This window comes from Aquarana catesbeiana, linkage group LG01, assembly GCF_042186555.1.
Source record: "Aquarana catesbeiana isolate 2022-GZ linkage group LG01, ASM4218655v1, whole genome shotgun sequence".
Classification (NCBI taxonomy): Eukaryota; Metazoa; Chordata; class Amphibia; order Anura; family Ranidae; genus Aquarana; species Aquarana catesbeiana.
This window is the reverse complement of record NC_133324.1, coordinates 475,174,436-475,199,725: the sequence shown is the minus strand read 5'-3', so window position 1 is coordinate 475,199,725 and position 25,290 is coordinate 475,174,436. Positions and strand designations below refer to the sequence as shown.

The window sequence follows — 25,290 nt, the reverse complement described above, 5'->3', positions numbered from 1 at the left end:
AAATGCGATGCAAATTCAGCCATACAAGCTGTATGGCTGAATTAGCATTGCACAGACCTCGCATGTGATTTGCACAGCAGTGCAGTGCGAATCACATGCAATGTCTGACATCGCAGCAGTGGGAACCCAGCCTCCAAGCTGCTGCCAAACTACAAAACCACTCACATGTTCACAACTGTTTTTCGATTAAACTGACATAAACCTTGATAGTTCAATATGATGAAAAAGGTATGAGAAGAGCTTTTGATGTGTTCTGGAAATTTTATAGATTGGCAAATCCTCATATTGATTAGTACTTCAAAATTAATTACTAAACAATAGGGAACAGACACAAAATATAAACTCAGCATCTTTCCAAAATAACTGTTCTGTTTATTTGGCACAATTGAAGTTTTTTTTTTTTTTTTTTGTACACATGATTCTATGAGGAAGTGAGCTGTCATCTAGATAGGGGGAGGCCCATAGACGTGGTGTATCTGGATTTTGCAAAGGCATTCGATACAGTTCCCCATAAACACTTAATCTACAAGCTGATGTCTGATCGCATAGACCATGGGGTAAGTACCTGGATAGAAAACTGGTTACAGGGGCATGTCCAGAGGGTGGTGATAAATAATGTGTACTCAGACTGGTCTGGAGTGGTAAGTGGGGTACCCCAAGGCTCTGTCTTGGGACAATACTGTTTAATTTATTCATAAATAATATAGAGGATGGGGTAAATGGCTCAATCTCAGTTTTTGCGGCCAACACAAAAATAAGCAGGGCTATAACTTCACATCAGGACATAGAAATTTTACAGAAAGACTTGAACAAAATAATGGAGTGCACAACTACATGGCAAATGAGGTTTAATGTTTAGAAATATAAGGTAATGCACTTGGGGGCTAAAAACATAAACACAAACTACTCACTAAGGGGAGAACCTCTGGGGGAATCAAGGATGGAGAAAGACATTAAACACAATAAAGACCTATAAAAGCGCTGTGTGACTGGGATATATGTTTACAAGCAGCCGCAGAGAGATCGCACAGCCTTTGCAGCACTGAGTAATCTTTTACTATTATGAATAAACAATCAGGGCTGTGTGATAAAGTTGCTGATTCCTTGTACTGTATGTTTACTAACAGCCAGCAGCTTTATCACACAGCCCTGCAGTGCTTATTGTTCATTCATATTGCTAAAATACAGCTTAAAGAGGGGACAGGAGGCTCATTTCTGGCTGTACCCTCCCCCCCCCACAGCAATGCCCATAAATTGGGTTTGGGACTAGGGTGGAGCTACAGCCAACATCAACAAAAATAAAGAGCGGCTTTTAATCTGATGATTCATTTCATTTCTTGAGAGTTCTTTTGTTAAGCTGATTACTCTTATTGACAAAATATATAAATACAGCGCTCACAAACAGAGACCTATAATAGGTGACAAAAACATATAGTCCATATAAAAAAAGTGTTTCATAACTAAATACAGTCCATATAAAAAATAAAAACTACTAATGTGTGAAATCGCAGGGAATGCGCTCACAAACAAAGACCCATAGTAGGTGACAAAAACATATAGTCCAGTGGTCATCAACCCTGTCCTCAGGGCCCACTAACAGGCCAGGTTTTATGTATTATCTTGGGGAGATGCAGACTAGAATACTGCAATCACTGAGCAGCAAATGATATCATCTGTATTGTATTTCAGTTATCTTGCAAACCTGGCCTGTTAGTGGGTCCTGAGGACAGGGTTGATGACCACTGATATAGTCCATATAAAGAAAGTGTTCCACAACTAAATACAGTCCATATGAAACTAAAAAGGTGCTTCACTAATGTGTGAAATTGCAGGGAATGCTACACAACTGGTGTGCAAAAAGTGCAGAGAAAAACGTTGCAGAAAAATATTTTCAGGCGTACCAAGGCACCCCCACATGTGTCCCCACTCACCAAATCACAATGACACCCAGCTTTTCAGTCTGGGAGTCAATAAGGCTTAGAGCGATATCCAGAGGATGTCACAGGATGGCAGGTTCACTGATGAGATGATAAACAATCCTTCAACGTAAATGCTCAGCCATACAAAACCGGTACCAAAAAAGGAAGAAAAAAGGGGGACCAATAGTGAAGTATGCTAAAAAGCAAATTTATTGTGCTAAAAAGGTATACTTACAAAAGTAAGTTAAAAACTTGAAAAAAATTGAAATTTTAAGAAGATGCAGCAAACACCATTGGGGGCGTTCCTACCAAACCGGATGTCAGTGCCAGAAGTGAGTCACATCAATGCATTTCGCCCTCCCACAGAGCGTCAACCAAAGACCTGATGATGCCCTGTGGCGTAAATTGATTGGTTTGCGCAAAAGTTAGAGCGTCTACAAAATAGGGGATAGATTTATGGCATTTTTTTATTTTTATTTTTTTTACTAGTAATGACGGCGATCTGCGATTTTTATCGGGACTGCAAAGAACCGGGATCTGTGGGTGTAAATCACGAGCGATTGCGGGAGCCTGGCGGTCATCGCGCCCGCCGGCACTCGCATCGGCTGCGGGCGTGCGCGCAGTTAAACACCGCTGTGTAAAAGTTACTAGTGCTGTGATGATCACAAGTTTTTTGTTTTTTTTGTTTTAATGAATATGTCATGTATCAATTATTAATGCATAATAATAATTTAGCTGCAAGAGTGCAACAGTGCCTGTTTTACTTCCTGCAAGGGGCAGTGATGAATGGTTGCCTTTCCCTACCTTGTCACTCTTTTGACAGCAGTCTCTCTTATATACAGGATTAAAAGCTATTGGGAACTAAACAATTTGTCACCCACATGAGAGCAGTGTAGCTAAAAATAAATGCGCCAATAAGTTCTTCAGCCCTCTGCTCTCCGTTAATTACACCATGATTGGCAGCAGAAATCTTGTGTGCACAGTCAGGAAAAAAAAATCCATGTCTTTTCTAAAATGCTATGATGGCTTTATAGAACCAGAGCAAATTTTATTTAGTTGAAACTGTTATACACTTAGGAGTTTTTCATACACCACAAAAATCAGTCAAATTTAAATTGAGAGATTTTCCATTTTAGCTGAAATGCAAGATACCCTTTTTACTAAGGGAGTTCTACTCAGTGGTGGAGTTTGAATGGACCATTTTACTCTGTTTAGAAGTAGTTGGTAAGTTTAAACCTTTAGTACTCTGCATCTCCAGCCTTGGAAACCCAGACACACAGATTTTGCAGCATCTGCAATGTAAGCATATAGTCTGGTTGCTTAGGGGTCAGGGATGACTGCTTCAGACTTTCTCAATACACTGCAACCAAAAGTCATACGACTGCTATGTCATTTTACCGTGTTCTCAGTCAGAGATCAACTCAGTGCCACTAATCATAACATATAAAAAAAAAAAACCTGAATCCTCTGTACAATGCTATGCACCCTCGCTAGCAAATTTTGCATAAAAAGGGATTTTTTTGTTGTAATACATTGCAATATACATTTAAGCTGGCCAGTTGCATCAAAGTAATCCCTCTCTGGCCAGTCCCTACTCTGCTCTGCAAAATACTTGCTTATAGCATGATTTAGTGGATACAGTGCCAATATGGAGCAAACACACAGTTGTAAGAGATCTACAGGTTCAGGTCTGGCCACTGACCTGCAATAATAAATAAGATATACCATAGCAACAGGTATATCATCTTTCTAATCCTAACACATGACTTTTTTGTTTTTATTTTTTTTTTTTTGCGCAAGTTACCACAACACCATTATCCCGTAGTTTTTAAGATCAAAGATGCAACTATGTTGGTGTCCCTTGTTAATTTTACATTGTATTTTTTAAAATGTAACTGCCTACTCCCAAACTGTCATGTTAACCACTTACAGACCACCACACGCTGATATACGTCCTACGTTTGAAGAGGAATATCGTTGTTATGGCAGCAGCTAGCTGCCATAACCCTGGTATCCTCTTCTTCGGCCAGCGGTCCGCTTTCCGATAAGAGTGGTCTCCGCGGCAGATTTGCCGCAAGATCTCTTTTATCGACGGCAGGAGAGGGCCCCTCCGCCGCACTCCGGTGCCCTTCGCCGCGGCGGAGGCAATCGGATCTTCACCCTTGCTGGTTATGGAGATGAGTGAGGGGAAGATAGCCCTGCCAGTCTCCATAACATTGCAGGGCGGAAGTGACGTTTTAGCTCTTAACCACATGCCGACCAGCCGCCGCAGTTGTACTGCGGCACAATGGCACGGCTGGGCGAAACAACGTTATGTAACGTCGCTTCGCCCTGTGGCCACTAGGGGGCGTGCACGGGCTCCCGCGATCACCGCTGAGACACAGAACTCGGAACTGTGTGTGTAAACACACCATTTCCGGTTCTCTGAGGGGAGAACAGACCGTCTGTTATCTTCCCTGCACAGTCCCATCCCCCTTCAGTTAGAACACAAACTAGGACACACTTAACCCCTTCACTGCCCCCTAGTGTTAACTCCTTCACTGCCAGTGACATTTTTACAGTAATCAATGCATTTTTAATCGCACCGATCGCTGTATTAATGCCAATTGTCCCAAAAATTTCAAAATTGGCCGACATGTCCACCATAATGTCGCAGTCACGATAAAAATCGCAGATCGCTGCCATTACTAGTAAAAAAAAAAAAATTAATAATAAAAATGCTATAATGCTTATTGCGATATTATTTTTTTTTTTTTTCCAAAAATATGTAGAATACATATCGGCCTAAACTGAGTAAAAAAATTTTTTTTTTATATGTTTTTGGGGGATATTTACTATAGCAAAAAGTAAAAAATGCAGTTTTTTCAAAATTGTCGCTCCTTTTTTTGTTTATAGCGCAAAAAATAAAAACCGCAGAGGTGATCAAATACCACCAAAAGAAAGCTCTATTTGTGGGAAAAAAAGGACGTCAATTTTGTGTGGGTGCAACGTCACACGACCGCACAATTGTCAATTAAAGCGACGCAGTGCCGAATCGCAAAAAGTGCTCTGGTCAGGAAGGGAGTAAAATCTTCCGGGGCTGAAGTGGTTTAAGGGCCATTTATTTTATTTATTTATTTTTTTATGACAAATTTATTTTTTATTTTTATTGCATTTTTGTGTAAATAAGAGATCTGAGGTATTTTTGACCTGTCATGCTTTTTTTCTATTACAAGGAATGTTTACATTTTAAAAAAAAAAAACAGTGCAAAAATAAAAGGTAAAATAAATAAGAAAAAAACATTTTTTAAACGCGCCCCGTCCTGCTGAGCTTGCATGCAGAAGTGAACGCATACGTGAGTAACGCCTGCATATAAAAACGGTGTTCAAACCACACATGTGAGGTATCACCGCGATCGGTAGAGCGAGAGCAATAATCTAGCCCTAGATCTCCTCTCTAACTCAAAACTTGTAACCTGTAGAATTTTTTAAACGTCACTTATGGAGATTTTGAAGGGTAAAAGTTTGTCGCCGTTCCACGAGCGGGCGCAATTTTGAAGCGTGACATGTTGGGTATCAATTTACTCGGCATAACATTATCTTTCACAATATAAAAAAAATTGGGCTAACTTTACCGTTGTCTTATTTTTTATTTCAAAAAAGTGTATTTTTTCCAAAAAAAGTGCGCTTGTAAGACCGCTGCGCAAATACGGCGTGACAAAGTATTGCAACAACCGCCATTTTATTCTCTAGGGTGTTAGGGAAAAAAATGTATAATGTTTGGGGGTTCTAAGTAATTTTCTAGCAAAAAAAATGTTTTTTAACTTGTAAACAACACATCTCAAAAAGAGGCTCGGTCTTTAAGTGGTTAAGTAAAACACATAGCCAAGTATTCTTCTACACAATTTTTTTATTGTGCATTAAAAAAAGAAAACAAAAATAAAATTAGAAATGCCATTTGCCGATAGAATTTAACCAAAACGTGCATTCTATGCATCGAAAAAGATAGAAAATATATCAAATCAAATCATTATTCAACAATAAAATAAAAGCCTCATGCATGTGTCCTCCTCCTTAATATAGGGGGGTCAACAATGCCAAGAGTTGGTGAAAGCAGGGGTCCGTCATCCGGAGATAATTCCGAAAATCGTCCTGAAGCTCCGTAGTAAAGGCATATGACATAATTGATCACGATTAATAAAGCAACCAATTTTTGATTCAAGAAATCCTCCTCCTCCTGTTCCTGGACTGGACTTGGGTCAAACCAATAACTCCAAGACCAATAATAAATAACACGTTATCTCCTCCGATTCCGCAACATGGCTGGTTGACGAACGGCTGTTCAAAAACTAAATGAAAAATGCGAATCAACACTCACCAAATTTCTACTAACACGAAATTAGCAGAAGGAGCCCAAAGGGTGGAGCATGACAATTGAACTTCCTCTTTATTGTCTCGTAGTACGTCTAGTTCGTCACTACGTTCGTGTTTGTTGGCTGACAATTGTGTGCCGTTTGTATGCAAGACAAGTTTTTTTGTCCAATGCCCTTCGGACAAAAGTCCAAGGCTTTGTCTGCGGAAAATCCGATAGTGTGTTCGAGGCTTTACTAGTAGCACAAGCTTTTGAAATTATTTGGTTCAATGATATGAATGTTGAGAACCTGGTCAGTCTTGTGACAATGTGTAAAGTTCAGAGGAAGTGGGATATTTTTCTTTCCTTGTTTTATTTTGTTGCTAAGTAGAAACCGTTTGTTCTTCATATTTTCCATAAAATGAACCTGTCAGCTATTTTAAACTTTCAAAAGTCCTCCCTAAGGCCTCATGCACACATACGATTAGTGACAGTTGCAGCAAGAATCCACCTTATTCCTGCAGCTGGATTCAGAGGTAGAGGTAGATGTGGATAGTTGAAGCTGCTCAGCCTTTACACAGCATAAAAGTGTCCCCAGGTGTCCACGGGTGTTCTCATGTGATCGCACATGTAGCAGTTACAGATGGATGATCACTCGTGAATGCTGTTAGTGACTAATGCCTGATACACACGATGAGATTATCGGACAAATTAAAGTTTTGTTTTGGTTTTTTTTTGCATTCTAATCTCAGATTGAACCTGAAGAGTTTACTAAAGTCACAAAAATTCTTGTACAACAGAATAAATATTCGGAAGTGATGTTATGTAGTGTAGTGCATTGGTATTGTATTTCCGAATGACAACTTTACTGATTAAACAAAATCCTACGATCTGGTATCATACAAAAAAAAAAATTTTTTAGTGCATGTCCAAATAATATCAGATGAACTGTCCTGATCGGCTCTCGAAAGCTCTGTACTAACGATCAGGTTATCATACGATCGCTCTGAAAGATTTTCTGATCCTGTGTACGGGGCTTAGGTGTGATAGTCTGTCCCTAACTGCAGGTAAATACCTGTGTGTGATCACATGCAAACACCCGCGGACAGCAGGGTTCCCTGTCATTGCTTTGTACAGGTGGAGTGACCACATCTGTCTGCAACCACCTGTGAATCCAGCTACAGGCATGTGCTGCATTCTTGCAGAAACTGGCTTTAACCGCATGTGTGAATAAGGCTGCTATTACCGTCATTATCCAAAAAGCTAATTTTTTGTTCCTAGCTGATTTAGCTTCACTTTGTTACCAGGGCTTATATTTCTCAAACTTCATGGCTATGCCCTGTTAACTGTCTGTCCTATCTAGTAAAGCTGACTATACAATATGGGAAATTTGCTATGTGGTCACCCTGTTGACCCCCTTCCACCCAACATCCTTCAATTAAAAAAACAGAAGGTGCTGGACTGAAAATTTTTAGCCAAACAGTGGCTGCATTTAATCATCTGTAGCTGCTGTCAGAATTTAATAGACACAGTGGGAAATTAGTTTCAGCACTTATTTTTGCAATCGGCCCTCAAAATCGAACAGTGAGGGACCAGGAATGGCAACAGGCAGGTCTGGGTGCATCTGCAAAGACGTTTGGAGGATGGCCTGGTGTCAAGAAGGGCAGCAAAGAAGCCACTTCTCTCCAGGAAAAACATTAGGGACAGACTGATTATTCTGCAAAAGGTACAGGGATTGTAATGATGAGGAATGGGGTAAAGTCATTTTCTCTGATGAATCCCCTTTCCGATTGTTTGGGGCATCCAGAAAAAAACCTTGTCCGGAGAAGAAAAGGAGAGCGCTACCATCAGTCCTGTGCCATGCCAACAGTAAAGCATCCTGAGACCATTCATGTGTGAGGTTGCTTCTCCGCCAAGGGAGTGGGTTCACTCACAAGTTTACTTAAAGCGGAGTTCCACCCAAAAATTTCCTGCTACCTATCTTCGGCCGCTTAGGTGACTCCTCCTCTCGCCCTAGGCGGCCCCTCCCTGCCAGCAATCTTCTGGGACACAACTCAGGTCCCAGAAGATTGGCTGGCCAATAGGAGAGCGCAGCGCGACTTGCCCACAGTTACCATGACGGCGCCGAGGAGGGGTGGAGGAGCTAGCCTCCGGGCGCCACAACGCTGGACCGTGGGGCAGATAAGTGTCGGTTTATTAAAAGTCAGCAGCTATGCTTTTTGTAGCTGCTGACTAAAATGGGTGGAACTCCACTTTAAGAACAAAGCCATGAATAAAGAATGCTACAAAAACATTCTCCAAGAACAACTTCTCCCAAAGATCCAAGAACAGTTTGTTGATGAACAATGCCTTTTCCAGCAAAATGGAGCATCTTGTCATAAGGCAAAAGTGATAACTAAGTGGCCTGGGGAACAAAAGACGAAATTTTGGATCCATGGCTAGGAAACTCTCCAGACCTTAATCCCATTGAGAATTTGTGGTCAATCCTCAAGAGTTAGGTGAATTTAAAAAAAAAAACACAAATTTTGACAAACTACAAGCATTGCCAGGGCGAATTGCAGAGGTCTTGAAAAAGAAAGGTGAACACTGCAAATATTGACCGTTTGCATAAACTTAATGTAATTGTCAATGAAAGCCTTTTGACACTTATCAAATGCTTGTAATTCTACTTCAGTATACCATAGTAACGTCTGACAAAAATATCTAAAAACACTAAAGCAACAGACTTTTGGGAAAATTTAATCTTTGTGCCATTCTCAAAACTTTTGGCCACCGCCGTACAAATCCATCTTGAGTCCAAAGAATTCACAAAAATGCCAGCTATCACACCACAACCTACCTCCCAAAGCTGATCATTTCCTCTACATCACTTTTCCTTCAAGTACTTCCCACTAGAAAAACCAATACTTTCATGGGCATTTAATAAGCATTCTTGATGCTGTTTTTTTAATGCTTCAGAAACGCAACAAAAATGTGTCAAAAATGCTATAGACACAGTAATGAGCCTTGCTTCGTTCTTCGTAAATCATCACACATGTGAACGAGTCCTAAGAGTGTTAAATGAAGCCTGTACTGAGAGGCTGCCATTGCTGACCTCATTCTATGAGATGGAGCATTGCTTTATAACAGAAGATATTACCAAAAGCCCCAAATCAAGGAGCTCAGTCTCACCTTATATGTAAATGGGCAGAGTTCTTCAGATTATTGCTTTTGTTCCTTTTGACCATCTGTGCATCCAGAACCACTGGTATATAGCACAGATATAACCATCATTTTACAAAGCCTCCAGCTGTTTCAGGTGTCTTGGCCCTCATCAGTACAAGATCTGGCTTTACTGGCTCTATTGTATTGGGGAAGTGAGGATGCGTAATTACCTTCTGTTTTATAAGAAGGCAATGCTGTATCTGACAGTACTTCAGAAGTGTTCTTTTTTTTTGGTTCCTTTACTACCTCAACGCAACCTTAAAGTGGTGTTCCGCCCAAAATTATACTTTTTAAATAAAAATACCTCTAATACACAAGCTTAATGCATTCTCGTAAAGTTAGTCTGTAAACTAAGGTCTGTTTTGTTTATAGCAGTAGTTTGTTATTTTATAAACTTACAGCAGGCCGTGGCCATCTTAAGTGTGGGCATCTGAAGCCAGACTGTATTTCTTCCTGGATCTCATCCTTGCAGACCTCGCACATGCTCAGTGCAGCACAAGCAGTGTAATAGGTTTCAGGTCAGGTTTCCAAAGCAATGGCAGTGTCAGAGGAAGTTGCCGCCCCTTCCCAGAAGGCATTGCAAACAGGAAATGATGCGATGGGCCGCGGCCAGGGAGGAGGAAATGAAAAATGAATACAGCAGATATACAGTAAGTGCTGAGAAAAAAAAAATATCCAATTCGTTTACAGTGCAGAGTTTAGTGAGGGATGCTGAAGAGTTGTAAAAGTGGGTGGAACTCCACTTTAATGGTTATAATGTTTCCGTGGCCTTCTTCTAAAAATACTAGTTACCAGGCTGTCTCTGGCTTGAATAGTTTCTCAGTCTCTGACCCATAACAAGTAATTCAGATACGAAAATCTGTAAAGTCCGAAATCCTGATCTGTGTACTTGTTTCAGGTCCATGACTCTCTCACTACAGGTCTCAGTTAATGGGCCCTTAAAGCAGAACTTCAATCTCTCAATCAACATTGACTATTTTTTTTTTAATCCTTCTGCTGTTAGTATTAGTAAATGCATAGGAACGTATATCATATTTACTTGTGTTTAAACTTTTATTTTTTTTTACGTTGTTTCAGTTACATCCTGGTCTCCAGGGCTAGGCAAATGATGTCATATATACCAGGAGTCTTCGGGGGGGGGGCTGTCCCAGCTAAGCATACCCTCCTGCCTGCATGCCTGAGCTAAGGGCAGATTGATTACAGGAAGTAAATACTACATGAATCATCTGCCCTTACTCAAGATGACCACGGCCAGAAATGCTAGAGGGGTGTTTTTCAAAGTGATCTCTCGGAAAAATAAAGCATGGAGACATGAATGGATGGGGAAGTTTTTTGTTTTGAATATTAAAAATGAATTAAATAGCATTTTTGGTTTGTGGTGCTCAGATGCAGCAGTGTAGTTCCACTTTAGGTCTCTCATTGAAAAGGAGAATGACATTTGGTGGGGCTTACCCCTGAAGTACGGGAAGTTGTGACCCTAATGATACAGTGAAAATAAATCAAACAGGCAAATGTTGTTTTTTGTTAAATGCCTAATACCCGCACCTAGGTTGGACTTTTACAAGTTTGAAATGACTGACAAGTCTAAAGTTTATTTATTGATTTAAATTCGGTGGCGTTTGCTTGTGTTATAGCTACTAGTCATTTCATTGTACAGTAAAGCTTGGCACATAAAGGATGGAGACTTGATATGTGTTTTCCGATAGCCTGACACTGTGTTGTACCAGTATATGTATGCAGGCCTTTTTCCTGAATAACAAAGGATTCTCCTTTTAGCCTTGACACATTTATTTTACCCAAGTAAAATGTATATAGAAGTTGTCATTTTAGGTCAGTCTTTGTATATAACCCCTTACTTTTTTATGTGTGTGTGTACTACACACTGCTCACTATATTACCAAAAGTATTGTGACACCTGCCTTTACACACACATGAACTTTAATGACATCCAGTCTTAGTCCGTAGGGTTCAGTATTGAGTTGGCCCACCCTTTGCAGCTATAACAGCTTCAACTCTTCTGGGAAGACTGTCCACAAGATTTAGGAGTGTCTATGGGAATGTTTGACCATTCTTCCAGATACACATTTGTGAGGTCAGGCACTGATGTTGGACGAGAGGGACTGGCTTGCAGTCTCCCCTCTAATTCATCCCAAAGGTGTTCTATCGGGTTAAAGTCAGGACTCTGTGCAGGCCAGTCGAGTTCCTCCACCCCAAACTCGCTCATCCATGTCTTTATGAACCTTGCTTTTGTGCACTGGTGCACAATCATGTTGGAACAGGAAGGGGCCATCTTCAAATGGTTCCCACAAAGTTGGGAGCATGAAATTGTCCAAATAGTGTTGGTATGCTGATGCCTTAAGAGTGGCCTTCACTGGAGCTGAGGGTCCTATCCCAACCCCTAAAAAACAACCCCACACCATAATCCCCCCCCCCCCCCCCCAATCGCCACCAAATGATTTGGACCAGTGCACAAAGCTAGGTCCATAAAGACATGGATGAGCGAGTTTGGGGTGGAGGAACTTGACTGGCCTGCACAGAGTCCTGACCTCAACCCGATAGAACACCTTTGGGATGAATTAGAGCGAAGACTGCGAGCCAGGCTTTTACGCCCACATCGATGCCTGACCTCACAAATGTGGTTCTGGAAGAATGGTCAAACGTTTCCATAGACACACTCCTAAACCTTGTGGAAATCCTTCCCAGAAGAGTTGAAGCTGTTATAGCTGCAAAGGGTGGGCCAACTCAATATTGAACCCTACAGACTAAGACGGGATCATGCCTTTAAAGTTTATGTGCGTGTAAAGGCAGGCGTCCCAATGCTTTTGACAATATTGCGTGTGAGAATATATGACAATATTGTGTGTGTGTGTATGTGTGTGTATGTATGTATATGTATGTGTGTGTGTATATATATATATATATATATATATATATATATATATATATATATATATATATATATATATATATATTCCATAGCAGTAATATGTTAATGTAATGCTCAGTCTTTCTAGAACTATACCAAACCATATTTTTTCTGCCTTTGGGTACAGAGTGTATGTGTTCATAAAGTACATATGCTGTAGCAGTCAAGCCAAAAAGCAAGGCCCTTGTTTGTGGGTATTTTTGCTGACTTATGCATTGTCCTATCTTGTTATTTCCTTTAACAAACTGAAGGTAGCTAGATACATAAAGGGAGTGTGATATACTGTATTGTAAACACTGACAGTCCTAGGGTAGACAATCCAAAGATGTCTGCATTTTAGAATTTTGTAAGGTACCAGTGAATAATGCTTCTTAATGTACTATGCTTTATTTTGCATTTAATTCATCCTCCATAATTTTACTTTATTATTTTTTTTTTTTAATAGGACCTCAGTTTACCCAATGGTACCCCAGCAGATACTTCAAGTCCAGCATCATCATCCTCACTTCTTAACAGGCTACAGCTAGATGACGACATGGATGGAGAGACAAGGGACCTTTTTGTTACTGTTGATGACCCAAAGAAGCATGTGTGCACTATGGAAACTTACATAACCTATCGTATTATGACCAAGGTAAGGCAAGTAAAAACTGAATGAATATTATTCAAAGTAAGAGCTATTGAAATCATCAAATATAATCCATTAAGCACGTCTGTATTATGGATCAACTAGTAATATGTAATGCAGAAACTGACACTCATATAAAAATATGTGCATTTAATTCATGGTGCTGGAGTAATCAGGAGAGTCTGCGCTTGTCTTCTGAGCAGTAACTGAGCCTTTTGTGAAGAAACCCAAAATGTAAAAAAATCAATGACATCCAAATGGAGGATCCAAGCCCTTACATTGCATGACATATAGGCTGTAGATATATTTTATAGCCACAGACCCCCCCGATCTGCAGATAATGGTGCAATATCCCTCCTCCCAAACTCAGGGGACACAGCCTTTTTAGAAGCATCACAAATTTCTTTGGACCCTCTCACAGCGCTTAAAGCCTAGTACACGTGGACTGAATGTCTGGTAACATCAGCCAGTTCAATAAAAACTGGCTGACATTCGGCCCGTGTGTAAGGCAGCCAGTCCGACAGAATTGTTGGACGAGCATGCTGGACAACCATGCAGACCGGCTCCTGATCGGCACTCTCAGCCAATGGCAGAGAGCGCTGACTGGAGTGTTCTGGGGGGGGGGGGCTGTCCCCCTGTCAGAACACAAAAGAACAGCAGGGGAGATCGCTGTACTAATGTTGGATAGTTAGTACAGGGACTCCGGCCGAAGCTTTTTTTTTTTTTTTTTTTTTTTTTTTTTTTTCATTCAACCAAAAAAAAAAACAGTGGTGTGTACCAGGCTTAATTGAAATGGGCGGGCTACCCCTCCACTCCCTCCCCTCTCCCCTTCCAAAGCATCATTTTGTGGCAAGGTTAACCTCTAAATACTTCTGGACCTAGCAATTCATCACCTGGGTGTACGATGTAAATCATTTTTTTCTGTAAAGGTGAACTAACTCTTCCATTCTCTGAGGCAGATCAGCCCACTGGCCTGCAGCAGCAAGGCACAGGCAGTACCATTTATATAAGTGTCAGTGCAGGTAGGCTGACAAGAATGGGAGTAAGCCACACAGTGATAGGGGGACTTTCTTCACAGATTTCTCAATTACTGATTGCTTGGAAAAGCAAACCAGGGCTGAAAATGGTTGGCCGCACACAGGTTTAAATATCTGCATTTAGGAATTGATATCAGAAACACAAATGATGTAAGCTGAGAAGAAACCTCTGTGTCTTTCCCTATTTTTCAGACAACACGAGCAGAGTTTGACTTCTCTGAGTATTCTATACGTCGGAGGTACCAAGACTTTGATTGGTTAAGGAATAAACTTGAAGAAACCCAGCCCACTCACTTCATTCCCGTAGGTAGTATGTTGCTGCTGTTTGGATGACCTGAGGAGTTTAAAGTGGTTGTAAACCTCAGATATGAAATAAATACAAAGCATATCCTTCTATAGTGTGTACATGTCTGCACTGATGGGTACTTATGGGTGGTGCTGATCGGCGGCACTGATGGGCATTGATCGGCACTGATGGCTGGCACTGGATTTCACTGATGGGCATCACTGGCAGGCATTTTACAATGGCACTGATTAGCAGCTGCCTGGGAACGGATTGGCATTTTCCTGGTGGTCCAGTGTACCTGTTTTCTGACCAGTCAGGAAAACGTTATAAATTCTGAGCAGAAGACTGCAGCTAAACGGATACAACTGATGTAGGAGGATTTGTTTAATCTCTGTGAATTGCCTGAGGCCAGTGACTTCAGTGGGTATATGTAAGGGTTTACAACCACTTTAGGTTTTGAGTTGCTGATGCTTCTGCATGTTTCAGTGTTTAATGTGACTATGTATTTAGGTCTACTATTCTAAGGATCCCAGTTACATTTTGTAAAATTTTCAACAGAACAGTTTCTTTTGGTGCTGGTTTTCTTTTTCAATGCATGCTTTGTGTTTGGGATGGCTTACAAACAGGCGTCCAAGGTGAGCATGTAGCCAAAAAAGGGTATTAAAGTGATTGTAAGGGTAATTTATTTTATTTTTTTTAAATAACAAACATATCATACTTGCCTCCACTGTGCAGCTCGTTTTGCACAGAGTGGCCCCGAGCCTGCTCTTCCGGGGTCCCCCGGCAGCTCTCGCGGCTGCTCCCCACATCTGATAACCTGATATGGTTACCTTGCGGGCGCGCTCCCATGTCCAGCATTTGCATCTATAGACACAGAATGACAGACTCTGCCCTGCCCCTTGGCGCCTGCGTCATTGGAGCCAATGGCTGCGCTGCTATCAATCTATCCAATCAAGAGCCGGGAGCCCATGGAGAAAAACAGCCGACTGACTGAAGGGGTTCAGGTAAGTAAAACTGGGGGGCCGGTGACTGACAGGTGTTTTTTCACCTTAATGCATAGGATGCATTAACCACTTGAGGACCAGCCTCGTTTTGGATTTTAGGTGTTTACATGTTTAAAACAGTTTTTTTTGCTAGAAAATTACTTAGAACCCCCAAACATTATATATTGTTTTTTTTCTAAACATCCCTTGTAATAGAAAAAAGCATGGCAGGTCCTCTTAAATATGAGATCTGGGGTCAAAAAGTCCTCAGATCTCATATTTAGACTAAAATGCACAAAAAAAAAAAAAAAAAAGTCGTTTAAAAAAATGACACAAAAAAAATTGTGCCTTTAAGAGAAGTGGGCGGAGCCGACGTAATGACGTCGCTCCGGCCGTCCTATGGTATAGAGACAGGTGGGCGCCATCTTGGCCTCATTCGTCTCTATACCGAAGCACTGACAGGTCCCGATCTCCTCCGCCGCTACCGACGGCTCCGGTAAGTGGCGGAGGGCGCGGGAGAGCGGCGGGAGGGGGGGGGTGGCACCTCTCCCGCCGCCGATAACGGTGATCTCGCGGCGAACCCGCCGCAGAGACCACCATTATCGTGTACAGAAACGCCAGCCACAAAGATGGATACCTTGGTTGTGGCAGCAGCTGCTGCCGTTACCGAGATATCCATCTTCAAAAAAATGACGTATGTATACAGTGGCCGGTCGTTAAGTGGTTAAGGTGAAAAAAACAAACCTTTACAACCCCTTTAAGGCTTGGTTTATGTGTTAAAGTGATTGTAAAGCTTACATTTTGTATTAAACTAATACCCATGCTATACTTATATACTCTGAGCCATGGTATTGTGCAGAGCGGCCCTGAACCTCCTTTTCTAGCATCCCCTGCTGGTGCTCTAGGTTCCTCCTCCTCTTCTTGCTGTGCCACCATAAGAAGCTATTACCTATAGGGGCACACCTGTGGGCTCGCTCCTGAGACAGGTTGTGTTCGTGTGTTCCTCTATTGACACACACAGCACAGCTTGGCCCCGCCCCCCCGCTTCCTCCTTACAGAAGTTGATTGAGAGCAACGGGAGCTGATGGCTCCCACTGCTCTCACTGAGTCCTGTGAGGAGAGGAAGAGAGAGCAGCACTGCTGCAGTTGGTCACAGCCCTGGATCAAGATAGGACTCGGGTAAGTATAAAGGGAAGTGAGGGTGCAATGTAACATATGGGACATTTTTTTACCTTAATGCAGGGAATGTCCTGCATTTAGAACCACTTTAAGTATGTTTTAATTTCAATTAATGATTATGTTTGAACCAGTTAGGCTTTAGGGCAGGGATATGCAATTAGCGGACCTCCAGCTGTTGCAGAACTACAAGTCCCATGAGGCATAGCAAGACTCTGACAGCCACAAGCATGACACCCAGAGGCAGAGGCATGATGGGACTTGTAGTTTTGCAACAGCTGGAGGGTCGCTAATTGCATCTCCCTGCTTTAGGGGCTTGTTTCAGAGGTTAGGTTTTAGGTGGACAGGGAATTGAATTTCAAGAACTTCTTTTTGGCTATCGTTAAAGTAGTATTAGATCTTTTTTTTTTTTTACCTTAAAGTGGAAATCCATGCTAAAAATAAAATCCCTGCATCTAGAGCCACCAACATTCTAACACTAACCTATCTAGCCCTGTAAAGAAAAAAATTGCCATACATGCCTTTTCTGCAGGCGATCCGAGGCGATCCCACACTGAGCTGTCAGCCGCGACTTGGCTTTTGTGGGCGGGTGCAGAGGACACGTTCGACAATGGAAGCCCCATAGTAAGTCTTTGGGTGACATCACTTTCCATTCATTTCACAGCTGTTGTCGGCTGTGTCCTCAGCAGAGCTTCTGCCGCTGGAGATCGGGTCAGATCGCCTGCAGAAAAGGTATGTATACTAGTTTTTTCTTTACAGAGCTAAATAGGTTAGTGTTAGAATGTTGGTGGCTATACATGCAGGGATTTTAGTTTTAGCCTGGACTTCCACTTTAATGCATTTACAGAATTTCAGTAAAAAAAATTCCCAGTTCATTTAAAACCCTTCCTGTTCCCAATACACTTACCTACTGTCCCTTGTCACTGCTGCCACATCCTCTACAATCTGGCTGTCCCCCAAACTTGCGATTTGTAGGGGAGACAGTGAGGGTAAGGGAGCAATTGGCTCCTGCGGCTGTTTAGGGGAAGGGAGCAGGAGTGTGGCTTGCTGGGCATTGTATGTTTGAATAGACGCACACAGCCCTGGATGGGAACCTGCATACATAGGTGTTTCCTTGGCAGAGTGCTAACTAAAGGAGACACCCACAAACAGGAGGTGTGGTGGGAAGAAAGTAAACTATACATATTGTGTAAGTCATTCTCAACTGGAAAAAAAAATGTTTATTATCACTTTAAATGTAAGGTCTCTTGCATTAGGAATAAAGTGGTTACATTTTCAGGGAATTTTTTAGTTTGGGTGGTGGGGGATAAAATGCTGACTAGTACAATGGTTCCTGTGGCCATGGCCTCACTGTGAAAAAGATAAGCCCCCGGTTCCTTGAATTGTAAAAAAAAATGCGTGTTTTAATCTGCTAACAAAGCATGCAATTTTACTGAGCATGAACAATTTGAACGACCACTGTTTTTGATAGGGAGGTTCTATGTACTCTGTACTACTGCATTGTTCCCAGTTAAATACTGTAATACTGTAGGTGTGTTTTAGAGGTCTTTACTGTAATACTGTAGGTGTGTTTTAGAGGTCTTTACTGTAATACTGTAATACTGTAGGTGTGTTTTAGAGGTCTTTACTGTAATACTGTAATACTGTAGGTGTGTTTTAGAGGTCTTTACTGTAATACTGTAATACTGTAGGTGTGTTTTTAGAGGTATTTATTTGGAAGTGTCTCAAAGTAACAATCAGTTGATTTGCACCACAATATGAATGTTGGAATCTCATTACAGATATTCCCATAATTTATATTAGAGTTAATTTGTGCAATCCTGTAATTAAACTGGCTTTTCATAAGTCGGGCTGTACATGCATCTGGTTTGTAAGTGCTGGCCTGGCAATGCAAGCTTAGTTGGGAATCCAGAGCAAAATTTGCTTTTTTTATTTACTCTTACCATTTATTAATTCAGCCCTTTTTTGTTTTTCACAAATTATAGTGAACTGGCTTGCCCATTACCAGCAGCAAAGCATGATTTTTTTTGTTCTTGCTAGTGTTGCCAATTAGGGGCACATTCACACTACTAAGTTTTCTATACAATTGGCCCCCAATGAGAAAAGATTGGAAAATGCTGAGCCTAAAGCATTGCACCACTGTGCAATGCTTTAGGCAATGCTGCAATGCTTTTGTAGGGCACTATTCTCTTTTGGGCACTGGCTGCAGTTGAGATGATGATGATGATGACGAGCTGGGATGATTTTTTTTTTTCCTTTTTCAAAGAAATGTTATTAATGTTTTACAGGTTTACAGTAATCACAAGCATAAAGTACAGTAAATAGTCATCAAAAGAAACTGATGATAGACAGACATTGTGTATAACAAAGGCGTGGTTAGTCAACATCTTGACAGAGTCCTGACCATTGTGGTAAACTTGAACTATCGTAGTCAGATGTGTTCCCTTCCCTGTGTGGGTAGTTTGGCTGTTATGGATGGTTATGAGGTTTTCAATGTAACTCCGTATTGGAGGGTTGGGGTGTTTGTATGCGTTGGGCTCGGAGCCATGGAGAGATGTATACCGACGGCAGCTAGCCCTGTCCCCAGTCACCCCCAAAGGGATCTGACTGTGACTGGGTGGGGGCTGTAGGTATGTGCATACGTTGATTAAGGTCGGTATACTGCATTGTGTAGGTGAGCCCTATCTTTAAGTGTGTGAGGCCCAGGCGTAAAAAGCCTGGTTGTGGTACAAGGTGCAGAGCTCTAAAAACCACTGAGGTGTGTATTCCTATCTGGGGAGGCCGATAAAACAGTTGTTCAGATGTCTGGTAAAAATAGTCGGTCAGCAGAGTAGTTTGGAGGGGGTCAGTGGTTGGGGGGTGGAGGTCCATGGTGTGTTTTACAAGGTCAAGAGATGGATATCTCTAGGTTGTGGAGGGTGAGTCATTATTTGGACTGTTAGCCTCTGTGGGAGCTGCGATGATTGATGTGTGCATAATATGCATCGTCTAGTACAGGGATCTCCAAACTTTCTAAACAAAAGGCCAGTTTGTTGTCTTTCAGACTTTAGAGGGGCTGGATTGTGGCCAGCGGGAGTGGACATTTTCTTGGCATCAGTGGTATTAAACATCACATTTGGTATTAGGTGGCAGAACAGTTGATATTGTTGATATCATTGAGAGAAATGGTGCCTGTTTGTTGGTGTCAGTGGGAGAAATGGTGCCTCATTGCCACTGTCAGTTGGCAGAATAGTGTCTCATATCAGTTGGAGGAATAGTGCCCCAAGGGCTGGATAAAGGCAAGCAAAGGGCCACAGTATTTGGAGGCCACTGGTCTAGTAAATACCCAAAAAAGGATTATATGTAATTTAGACTATCAATACTATCTGGCACAAAAAATCCTGTTACAGCTTTGAGATAATGTGTGCTATGGGCAATAAAGACGATTCTTGTGTTGAAATTGTTAATGATACCATTAGGATGAATGCGATTTGTAACACTAACACTAAAAAAAAAAAAGTCCTGTTCCTGTAAAGCATAAATAACAGCACAGTGCTTGTGCTGTGTAATTTATCCTTTTCTAAACTCTAAAATACCTGGTTGATCTTAAACCACAAATTCTCTGCGCTTAGGACAAATGAGACAGGAGAGAAGAAAGGAGAAGGAAGAGGACGGGGGGGGGGGGATGTAAGATGCAGGGGGGGTGCCCCAATAAGAAGAGAAAAGGAAGAGGGGATGGGGTTAGTGAGGAGAGAAGTCAGAAAAGAGATAAGCTAAGGTGTGCTGCCTCCCCTGGTTAAGCCCTCAAAAGGGGGCCAACGTGTATGGGAAAAGATAAATGGGGGTATGGCGCTCCCTTGTGAGGGGTATATAAGTGATACGGTAAATAGTGATGCAATGATGCTAAATAGGATATTACAAAAACTCATGAATGGATGAAACCCTAAACCATTAATAAATCGTAAAACCAAAAAATAGTGATGAAAACATCCCCAAATAACATTTGCATGTAATAACAAATATAAATTAGTGGCAAATAGTGACCATTGGGTGCCACCAATATGAATTATGCAGCTTAAGTGGTAGTTCCAACGTGTTTCAAAGGTAAGTAACAAATGCAATCCAATCGACAAAAAAAAAATATATAAACGAAAAAAATATATTTAAATCATCATAAAAAAAAAAAAAAAAAAAAAAAATTCAATTCAAAATGCAGAAAGTCTATTCATAGGTGATACGTTCCCAAAATGCAAATATCAGGACAAAGTTCCAAGAGCTTTGGTGACTGTAGTGCCCACAGAGGAAAGTATCCGTGACTTCTGTGCTCCCCCTTTTGGCTCCCCACTCACCGACTCCCAATACCCCTACAGGGGTGACAGACACCTTGAAATCCCAATGCCGTCCTCCTGGTACGTATCCCGTGGTTGCTGAGTTATGGTATCCTCTCTCCCAGGAATGTCAGATCACTTCTCCATACCATGTCCAAGAAGGGAATCGCCAGGGGAATCCTCATAAGAAAAGATGCCTCCTCATAGTGTAGTATGATTAAAATCTTTATTAAAAATATATACTCCCCAATCGGGAAAAGGTAAAATCCACAATACACTACACTATGGGTGAAGCCGAAAGCCAGGAAATGCTATCCCGCAGCGTGCGGTCCAGCTGCGTTCCAAGCTCTCTCGCTCCATACTCCGTATATTTGTTATTACATGCAAATGTTATTTGGGGATGTTTTCATCACTATTTTTTGGTTTTACGATTTATTAATGGTTTAGGGTTTCATCCATTCATGAGTTTTTGTAATATCCTATTTAGCATTATTGCATCACTATTTACCGTATCACTTATATACCCCTCACAAGGGAGCGCCATACCCCCATTTATCTTTTCCCATACCTGGTTGATCTTGCCTGGTGCTGACCTCCCTCTGTACTGTGGTCAGTTTACTCCGTCAGCCTGCTGTCTCTCCTCTCTTCCCCTCCCTCCTTGCCTGTCAGCTAGTCTCAGTGTTGATCTACTCCCCTCCTGCCCCTCCTGCTGCTATAATACTAAATAACTGGTAAAATAACTGTTTTATTCCTAGAATTAAGTTATGTGCCTCCGTGTATGTGCTTTAAAAAAATATGTAGCTTCATACCTTATTTCAGAGCCCAGAGCACTTACACGACTGCCCGCCGCTCTCCTCCTCTCCTCCCTCACTCCCAGCTGATGTCAGCTGGGGACTCCACCCCCCCCCCCTCGCTGTAGTTCTCAGATCTGGGGAGGAGAGCGGCGGGCAGTCACACAAGCACCGAGCAGTGCTCTAAAATAAAGTATAAAGCTGCATATTTTTAATAAAACGCATACACTGGGGCACATAATTAACTTAATCTAATTATAGATATAATTAACTTATATCTATATATAGATATATATATATCTATATATAGATATATATATCTATATATAGATATATATCTATATATAGATATATATATCTATATATTATATTATTTTTTTTTAGGCATGTTTAGAGACCTGCGATGGAACATGTCTAATTTGATTCCTAAATGGTGTTCCAAATCTGAGCAGCCAATATTTTTTTTTTAGTCTGTATATCAGTAGATCAATGGTTCACTACTTTTTATTAATGTTCATGTTACAGTTCAGCTCTCTTGAGGGAACGCTGTTTATTATGCAGATGCATTTGATAAAAAATAAACCACAGTGCTGTTTGAATAGTATAGATTGATATAATTAACACAAGTTTCCAGTGAATGTGTTTCAGAGAAGCTTCATCATTCTATGAATCAGTTTGGTTTCCGGACAGTTGGATTAACATGTATTGGCAACAGTCAGTTTGCTCATCACTGGTTGTGAATTCAAACTAAAATATTCCGCGCTTAGGACAATATCTAAAAGAGAACTGCAGCCCCCCCAGGAAATGGAAAAAACACCGAAGTGAAATCCAAAAATTAATAAAAAACTCTAGTGGGGAATGTGGCGCTGTTCAAAAGTGTATATTATTAAAATGATACCATAAAGAATGTGTGGTGGCAATATGTGAAAAATACTGTGAACTAAGGTATAATTGTTAACCGAAACGTGTCATGCGTGTATGACAAATGTAAAACATCACATAGTATGAAAACCAAAAGTGCAAATGCGTAGTTAATAATAATAATAAAAGGAATACATGCACTCAAAAACATAAAACATAACCAATATATAAATGTGCGTGATATTGGTGTGAGTGAGCAAAATTGCAAAAGAAACGCACAAAGATGCCCAAAAAATGCACAAGTCTCATCAATGGTGTGGTAAATAGCTAATGTGATGTGCACCAAAAATTGTTTAAAAATCAAGTCCAGAGGCGCATGCGCGGAGGCTAGCGGGACTGACATGTCTGGCTAGAGCTCCGCTCCGTGAGGGGGAGAAAGCCGAGATAACGAACTAACCCGGCGGCACAAAAACGAATAAAACATTATTCATCTGTTCCTGGAAGGTGAGAGGAGCATTTTGACACTAAAATGGTGTTGGGGGGTGCCAGAAACAAAACTAAACAGACCCCTAACAACGGCACACAAGCACAGAACACCACAAAAAAAGCGCCAGTTTCCTCAGCTACATTTACCTCACAGAAAAGAAATAAGCCTAAGATGTTACAGCATATCTCCCCTGGGAACTCAGACTCAGAAAGTGAATTAACTTTACCACATACATCATTTCAAGAACCTGTAGTTCCCTCAAATATATTAAAACAATTTGAAAAAATGCTTCATAAAGCGTTAAGGCAAACTTCAGAACAAATCACTAATAACCTGACTAAGGAAATTAGAGAATTGGGACAACGCACAGCCTCTCTGGAACTTAAAGTAGAGGATATTGAAAGCACAACCCAAGATTGTGTGTCTGAATTGGAAATATTGAAGGAAGAAAATATCACTTTGCAAAATAGGTTGGAAGATTATGAAAATCGAACCAGAAGGTCCAATATACGTTTAAGAGGAATTCCTGAAACTGTAATAGACTTGCAAGCAACTGTTACAGCACTGTGCCAAGAACTATTACCAGGCATACCACAGGAAAGGCTGGAAATGGATAGAGTGCATAGGGCTCTTAAGCCCAAGAAAGTGGATGGCCCCCCGAGAGACATTATAGCAAAATTTCATTTCTATAAAACAAAGGAACAGCTTTTAAACGCAGCCAGAGAAATGAACAATCTTGTATTTCAAGGTTATAACTATCAACTCTTTGCTGATATCTCTCAATTAACAATCTCAAAAAGGAGGTCCATGAAACCCCAATTGATAATATTACAACAACACAATATAAAATATCAATGGGGCTTCCCATTTTCTTTACGCTTCACCCACCAAGGTAATAGAATTTCCTGCAGAACAGCTGAAGAATTGCAACAAACCCTCCAAGATCTCAATCTAGTAGAAGGGAACCTCACCACTACTGTATCAAGAAGAAGATCAGCTTCAACCTCTTCCCTCCAAAACGCACATCAACCTGAGGCAAAAAATGGTACTCAGCATCTGAATAAAAGAGGTCGATTTGCATCATCACCCCAAAGTCAAGAAGATTCCATGGACTGATGAATTTTTTCTTTAATATTTAATTTAATACATATTACTAATACCGAATCCCTTGGGGATAAGAATAATATTTAGATATTGCTCTAATTGGTCCTTTTTTTGTTTTTCTTTGCTTAATTACCCCTTATTGCTCCCTGATTTACGGGTTATAATATGGGATGTAATTAAATACATATACTACATATTATACATTTATGTAATTTTACTAATTATTCCTAAGCTTCAAAGGAAAATTTATTAATTTATGTGATCCCCCCCCCCCCCCTTTTTTTTTTTTTTTTTTTTTTTTTTGTTCAGTATAAAATAATATTGAATTTTATATTGTGAACATTTATTTTTTATAATCCTTTACTGGACTTTTTATTGTATTTTTTGAATTCATATTATATTATTTTTTATTTATTTTTCTCAAAAAAGGGGATCTATTATTATCAACAGCTAATAGGCTCAGATTTATTTACAGGTTAATGTTATGTAGCTAAAACGTAGTGAGTTACTCCATAACAATGTATCCCTTTTTTTTTTTTTTTTTTTTTTTAACTTTGAAACATATTAGCATAATATGTGGGTAAATTGTATCCACTGTTATTAGTTCATTCTGGCTATTTCATTATAGAAGTTAGTTTTATTTATATAAACCTAAACTCAATTTATTCTACTTATACAGATATTTTTTTTTTAAATTTCTCATTCCATATTCACTTTCTTTATTTTGCCACATTAGACTGTAACATATGTATGACACCATAATACATATTTAGGGCTATTATCACCACATTTTTGTGCTGTACAATATTTATTTTTCATGCGGCTCCCCAGTGCACGGAAGCTTCATGCGCCTCCACCTGCTTTCCTCAGATCCCCATCCCCATGATGGTGAACTCTACTCCCCATCACGGGTATTTTTTGAATACAGATATTTCTTTACTGTATTATTATGCTATATACTTCATTATTTTTCCTTTTTCGTTACTATGATTGACTGTACTAAACTTTCTTTTCTTTTCTCCTTTCTTGTGTCCGCGAAGGTGAGTCTAAAAAATAATTGTGATAAATATATTCTAAAGAAAATAGCAAGACTGTGGATTATTTTGACATGGCTCCTTTAAACATATTATCACTCAATGTACAGGGTTTTAATGTACCTCAGAAACGTACAAAAGCATTTAGGTCATTTCAAACAAAGAAGGCACACATTGTCTGCCTGCAAGAAACGCATTTGACGCAGACTAATACTCC

The 25,290-nt window shown here is 40.5% G+C and overlaps 1 protein-coding gene across 3 annotated transcripts in view; it reads left to right on the top strand.

Moving 5' to 3' along the window:
• Positions 1-25,290, top strand: part of SNX30 (sorting nexin family member 30) — a 127,129-nt gene that overhangs the window by 53,983 nt on the left and 47,856 nt on the right. For 2 of the 3 annotated variants that reach the window (XM_073591379.1, XM_073591389.1), the window contains exons 2-3: positions 12,825-13,013; positions 14,237-14,347. In XM_073591379.1, the coding sequence (XP_073447480.1) occupies positions 12,825-13,013; positions 14,237-14,347 (300 nt within the window). Of the gene's footprint in view, positions 1-423; positions 558-12,824; positions 13,014-14,236; positions 14,348-25,290 lie in introns of those variants that run through there. The other variant, XM_073591384.1, reaches the window with a different exon arrangement.